General features: G+C 37.0%; 1 protein-coding gene across 1 annotated transcript in view; it reads right to left on the bottom strand.

The window, feature by feature from the left end:
* LOC107560746 (signal transducer and activator of transcription 3) overlaps positions 1 to 7051 on the bottom strand; it is a 32685-nt gene that overhangs the window by 11927 nt on the left and 13707 nt on the right. The window contains exons 12-20 of the mRNA XM_016245003.1: positions 6290 to 6383; positions 4226 to 4273; positions 4040 to 4123; positions 3317 to 3415; positions 3092 to 3227; positions 2419 to 2471; positions 2231 to 2325; positions 1977 to 2116; positions 1560 to 1778 (exon numbers count right to left, since the gene is read on the bottom strand). Of these exons, the coding sequence (XP_016100489.1) occupies positions 1560 to 1778; positions 1977 to 2116; positions 2231 to 2325; positions 2419 to 2471; positions 3092 to 3227; positions 3317 to 3415; positions 4040 to 4123; positions 4226 to 4273; positions 6290 to 6383 (968 nt within the window). The remainder of the gene's footprint in view (positions 1 to 1559; positions 1779 to 1976; positions 2117 to 2230; positions 2326 to 2418; positions 2472 to 3091; positions 3228 to 3316; positions 3416 to 4039; positions 4124 to 4225; positions 4274 to 6289; positions 6384 to 7051) is intronic.

Genomic DNA, 7051 nt, shown 5'->3' with positions numbered 1-7051 from the left:
CGGACCTGTTGCTATGACAGCAACTCCGGGATGAGCTTCAAAGAACCAACCAATCCAAGATCATGCCAAATCGTCAACAATCAAATCCAGCTAACTGAGTTAGCCACGTACGAAGAACGGGCCCCAGGTGTGCCGCCTTTTTTCTATTTTCATGCAAAACATTATTTGAAATAAAAAAAAGTGTAACATAAATGTCTTTACTGATGCTTTAATCAATTGAATGTGTCTTTGCTGGCTAAAAGATTTAATTTCTTTTAAAAAAATGATTTTTGAATGGTAGTGTATATCCCAGATAACAGAAGAAATGCATAAAGGATACAAAAGGCTGACAACTGTTGCGCGACAAGAATTAATTGTACAATAAAGAGAATATACATAGTGCAGTGTATATATAATAGTATACACACTATTAAGTGAGAGTGGAAGGACAGATATACAGAGTGGGAAACAATATTAGACTGACAGACATTTAAAAAAAGTAGTTATGAAGAAACATAATTTTCCATCATATGTCAACCTTACATGACAACACAACAGATCAGTGAATTACAGAATGAAATTATAAATATGTGTGCATATTTGTATAAATGTGCATGTATGTGTGTGTTGAAAGAACAACAAATGAAGTGTTATTAAACAGGGAGAATTAATATTTTTCAGGTCTTCAGTGAGCTTTTGTCATTAAAAAGCAATCGGTTTCCTTTTCTTAGAGGAACAGTTCACACAAAAATGAACATTCAAACCTGTATGATTTTTTCCCCCATAAATAAATAAAATGAAGTAGTCAATGTGACTCTTGTGATACATTTCAATTCTTCTAAAGTGTCACATGATCTTTCAGAAATCATTCTAATATGCTGATTTGGTGCTCAAGAAACTTTTCTTTTTATTATCAATGTTATCTATGTGGAAAAGAGTTGTGTTGCTTGAAGCTTTTGTGGAATTGTAATATTTTTGAATAAAAAGTTGAAAAGAACAGCATTTATTTGAAACACGTTTTTTAACAAAAAACTCTTTACTGTTACTTTATCAATTTAATGTCCTTGCTGAATAAAAACATTCATTTGTTAAAAATAAATAAATTAATACAAATCTTACTGACCCCAAATTTGATTAACTCTAATGCAGGGGTGCCCAAACTTGGTCCTGGAGGGCCGGTGTCCTGCAGAGTTTAGCTCCAACCCTAATCAAACACACCTGAACCAGCTAATCAAGCTCTTAGTAGGCATACTAGAAACTTCCCGGCAGGTGTGTTGAGGCAAGCTGGAGCTAAACTCTGCAGGACACCGGCCCTCCAGGACCGAGTTTGGACACCCCTGCTCTAATGTGTCTAACCAAAGATTAAAGTCATGCTTTTGCATTCTCTCTTCTGTTATTCTTAGACAATTTCCTCAGAAGCTAAAGGTTTCTGGTAAACCACACCCATTCAGTGCACTTCCAATACTAAAATAGTGGTCTCCAAAATAAATCATTTGAAACTAAACAAACTTTGCCAAGCAACAGACAGATGTACTGTTATTCCAAGCCAGAATGAATTCTATTCCCGCTAAGACACTCACCACATCCAGGATCAGGGAATTCGGTATCAGGATGGGCCTCAGGGCGGCAGTACTTGCCAAACGCCTCCTCTTTGGGGATATCAGGGTAGAGGTAGACCAGCGGCGAGACCAGGATGTTGGTGGCATCCATGATCTTGTAGCCCATAATGATCTCGGCGAAAGACATGCTGTTGAGCTGCTGCTTAGTGTACGGTTCAACCGACTGGATCTGGGTCTTACCTGCACATACATACAGGAGCACAAATGCTTCACATATTCAAACTACGGTCATCAAGACACGGCATTTCAGTACACCACAAGTAGTATAAAATTTGTAAATAAAACATGTTTTTTTTTTACTATGGTACCAATGTACTGATCATTTTGAGAAGTCTAATGCCAACACAAACAATATCATGTACATGGAAATGCATTCACCATTGATGTCCTTCTCAACCCAGGTGAAGGTAATGCCTCCCTCTTTGCTGCTTTCACTGAAGCGCAGCAGGAATGTCCCAGGAGGCTTTGGGCTCAGGATTGCCCTCTCTCTTTCTTTACTGATGAAGCCCATAATATATCTGACACACACACATATACACAAAAGCTTGATATAACCAGCCAAGCAGTGATTGATGTAATGAACTATGAATACTGCATGAATGCACACAACAGAGTGCAGCAGGAGTTCTCACCCTTCATTCCATAGAGCCAAAATATATTTCTTCACTAGGTCGATAATGTTGTCTAGCCACACCCAGAATGAGAAACCTTTTCCTGCCATGTTCTCCTGCAACACACAAACATGTTTAGGATACTCTCATAGAAACTTGCTCTAAACTTAACACAGAATAAGGAACAAAAGTTTGTTATAGCAACATACTTTGCAGAACTTGGCCCATGTTATCTGGCAACCAGAGTAGTTTACACAAGGACCTACACAAAACAGAAATGCACAATTAAACAGATGCACGAAGAATGTTGCAAGGGTGCAAATGATTAAAAGTGCCAGTAAAGAAAATGTATGTTGCTATTAAGCAGCACAATGGTTTCTAACATTGATAATAATAAGAAATGTTTCTTGAGCAGCAAATCAGTATATTAGAGTGATTTCTGAAGGATCATGTGACACTGAAGACTGGAGTAATGCTGAAAATTCAGCTTTGCCATGACAGGAATAAATTATATTTTAAAATATATTTAAACAGAAAACAGCTATTTTAAATTGTGGTTATATTTCACAATATTGCTATTTTAATGAATTTTTAATCAAATAAAATCAGTCAAATCTTGTTGACCCTAACTTTTAAAAGATATTGTATAATCAGAGGCTAAATTCAGCCATTTAAAATGTAAGCTTATCAAAGTCAAATAAATCATGTGATTAACATGACAAACCACTGAACAGATCTAAAATTGCTTCTATTTTCAAACAGCATCTTCCAACTTATTTATTTATTGTTTATTTCCAGGTTTAAATTAAGTTTGAAAAAAATCCCAGATATTTAATACTTTTGAACTCCACTGAATATTATAACACACAAACACGCACATACCCAGAAGTTTCTCTGCAAGTGTGGTGAGCTGCTCAATGGTAAGTCCTCTCTTGGTTGTGGATGAAAACTGCCAGCTGACCACCTCAGCTACCTGATCCCACGTTCCTACTGGAGGTTTGGTGAAGAAATTCACATTCTGTGAGGATAGAGAGGAAGAATTCTTAGGAACTTATATAAGTTGTTGTGCTAACAGTAAGTATGGCTTGCTGTGGATTCATTTCAAACCTTGGGATGGTTGGTCAGCATGTTGTACCACAGGATGGACGCCCATGCATTTGGCATTTGACAGATATTAGAGATGACCACCACTGGGAGAGAATGTGTCTGCACAGAGATAAAAACCTTTAGATATAATTGAGAAGAACAAATCCTGCTATTTTTGTACATCTTGCTCAGTCGGAAATCTTCAAATAGAGACCTGAGGCTGAATAATTCTCAAGCAAACAGAGCCGAATGGCTTAATTATCTCGTTTAATTAACCTGCTGTGTGTGTTGGTATTTTATGTGACCCTGTTGTGTCCATCCACAGAAAATGAATGATTTTGCATGTACTCTTATCAGCACATAATAGGCATGTAGGCAGCACTGTGTATAATAGGTGGCAGATTATCCAAGGACACGCTGCCTGGTTAAATATTCATATCCTCCTACTGCTGGTACCATGACGACAGCCTATCACAATGACCTTATTGGCTTTCAGTACGTTGAATCAATCAATAGCAGCAGTGTGATGGACTTAACCAGTTCTCAGAGTTTAATAATATTATCATCTTTGATTTGATAAACAGCCCAACAGGACAGCGCCTTAGTGACAGGAATCCTGTCATGATAAGACATGTCTGACATTTTATTTTATTCTAAAATACTGATAAAAATGAAAGCGTCTTTTAAATGAACTAATCTTTTAAACATCCAGTGAGCGTTATTTATGTCTGCAGATTTTATCACCTCAAGGTCGATCTTTAGTCCTTGGTGGTAGACTTCTGTCTCAAATGTGATCAGGTGCAGTTCTTCGGTCACTATCAGAGACGCCTGTAGTTCAGAGGGCAAAGGTCAATGCTTACACTGACTTCTTCACTAGAAGCCCAGAATAAAAAAAAACGGTGGCATAATGCTAATTATACAAAGACTTGCATCACTGTTGGTTCGGCCTCCATTGCCACATCTCTGCTCTCGAAGAGTCTGAAAAACAGAAGAACAAGTCAGTCAGTCAACAGCTTGAGCTACAGTAGTCTTCCTGAAGCTTGTAGGGTAAATTCAATTGTTTTTTAAATTAATAAAATAAAGGAAATACGGTAGTAAGTCATTTATTGTAAAAATGTAAATGTGATTCTTCAACTTCAGGCACTTTAAGTCCCAGGGGTACATCTCAAAAAATTTGAATATCATGAATAAGGTATTTTCAATACAATATTTTTTGTCACTCATTTCAGAAAGTGAAACCCAGATTCATTACACAGAGTGAAATATTTCAAGCCTTTATTTCTTGAAATTTTGATGATTATGGTTTACAGATAATGAAAACCCAAAATTCAGTGTCTCAGAAAATTAGAATATTACATAAGATCAATAAAAAAAAGGATATTTTAAACAGATATGTCAGGCTTCTGAAAAGTATGTTCATTTCTATGCACTCAATACTTGCTTGGGCCTCCTTTCGCATTAATTACTGCATCAGTGCAGCGTGGCATGGAGGCAATCAGCCTGTGGCACTGCTGAGGTGGTATGGAAGCCCAGGTTGCTTTGATAGCAGCCTTCAGGTCATCTGCATTGTTGGGTCTGGTGTTTCTCATCTTCCTCTTGACAAAACCCCATAAATTCTCTATGGGGTTCAGGTCAGGCGAGTTTGCTGGCCAATCAAGCACAGTAGCACCATGGTCATTGAACCAGCTATTGGTACCTTTGGCAGTGTGGGTAGGTGCCAAATCCTGCTGGAAAATGAAATCAGCATCTCCATAAAGCTTGTCATCAGAAAGAAGCATGAAGTGCTCTAAAATTTCCTGGTAGATGGCTGCGTTGACTGTGGACTTCAGAAAACACAGTGGACCAACACCAGCAGATGACATGGCAGCCCAAATCATCACTGACTGTGGAAACTTCACACTGGACTTCAAGCAACCTGGTTTCTGTGCCTCTCCACTCTTCCTCCAGACTCTGGGACCTTGATTTCCAAATGAAATGCAAAATTTATCTGAATTTTATTTATCTTTATTTTCATCTGAATTATTTTCATCTGAAAAGAGGACTTTGGACCACTGAGCAACAGTCCAGTTATTTTTATCCACAGCCCAGGTAAGACGCTTCTGACGTTGTCTCTGGTTCAGGAGTGGCTTGACACGAGGAATGTGACATTTGTAGCCCATGTCTAGGATTCGTCTGTGCGTAGTGGCTCTTGATGCGCTGACGCCAGCCTCAGTCCACTCCTTGTGAAGCTCCCCCAAATTCTTGAATGGATTTTGCCTGACAATCCTCTCAAGGCTGTGGTTATCCCTTTTGCTGGTGCACCTTTTCCTACCACACTTTTTCCTTCCACTCAACTTTCTATGAATATGCTTGGATACAGCACTCTGTGAACAACCAGCTTCTTTAGCAATTAACTTTTGTGGCTTACCCTCCAATGTGTGTCAATGACTGTCTTCTGGACATCTGTCAAGTTATGTAATATATATTTATATTTATGTATAATATATTCATATTTGTAAGATATTTATATGTATACATGTAAATATTTGTTAAATATATATACACATGTACGTGTGTGTATTTATATATACATATAAATATACACAGTACACACACACACACATATATTATGTAAACACAAACTTTGATTTTGGATGCGATTAATTGTGATTAATCAATTAATCACTAATATAAATAAATTATTCAAATCATCTAGTGAGTGAAAATTATTTATTCATGATCAGTTTTTACACACATGATGGCCTCAGTAAACCATAATTTTTGCCTCTAATAAAGTTGTTTCAGTAACACTGAAGAACATGTTTAAGATTAAATATATTCAATGCTGGACAGTGTTAGTACACACAATAAACACAAGTTAAAAAATTTTTTTTTTTTAGGAAGTTTAATTTTGCTTCAGATGGCCAACAGTGCCCCATGCAACTCACAAATTCAGAAATCATATGGTTCTGCACTCTGAAAAAAAAGAGGGGTTGCCGTAATGGCTGAACTTACCAGATGTTTGAACTCTGCTGACAGGCTGCCATTGTTGGATTCCTCCATGTTCATCACCTTCGTGTTGGTGCCAAGGATGTTGAACTTTCGTGAACTGGAGAAAAAGAAGCAGAAAACTCTGTAATTAGGGACGCACCGATACCACTTTTTCCAGTATTCGCCCGATACCGATACTTTTATTTTTGGTACTTGCCGATACCGAGACCAATATTTTTATTGCATTTGTAAATTTTTTAAATATTGGGTACAAAAACCAAAAGAGTATGTATAATGTTAGTTGGTTAACTTTATTTATTAAATAGATAGTCAAACCTAAATTTATTCAGACACCTTCAACATTTCTCACATTATCACAGTTTATTCACTATAGTTTAGAAAATGGTAATAAAATATAACAAGAACTCAAAGTTAAACGGAGTCAAAACAAATTCAGCGTGATAATGTTAGATAACTTTGATAGAAAGGTATGTAATGGATTACAATCAATCAAAAATTAGACAGCTGTTAGTATGACAGTATTTACACAACTATCAATACTTAGTTGGGCAACCCTTCACCTTAATGACAGCCTGTAGTCTCCTGGGCATGCTGTCACCCAGCTTCATGCAAACCTGAACTTAAATTTTTTTTCCCCCCAGACTCGGTCTGAATAATTTTTGGTCAAAAATTTGTATCAGTTTTACTGGTAGTCCACTGTATGAAGAAATGTTGGGTATAATTTGTCACAGTTTACTTTATTTTGCTATCCTCACTTACATAAAT

Source organism: Sinocyclocheilus grahami, unplaced genomic scaffold (genome assembly GCF_001515645.1).
Source record: "Sinocyclocheilus grahami isolate Dianchi unplaced genomic scaffold, SAMN03320097.WGS_v1.1 scaffold741.1, whole genome shotgun sequence".
Lineage (NCBI taxonomy): Eukaryota > Metazoa > Chordata > Actinopteri > Cypriniformes > Cyprinidae > Sinocyclocheilus > Sinocyclocheilus grahami.
This window is presented reverse-complemented; position numbering and strand designations above follow the sequence as displayed.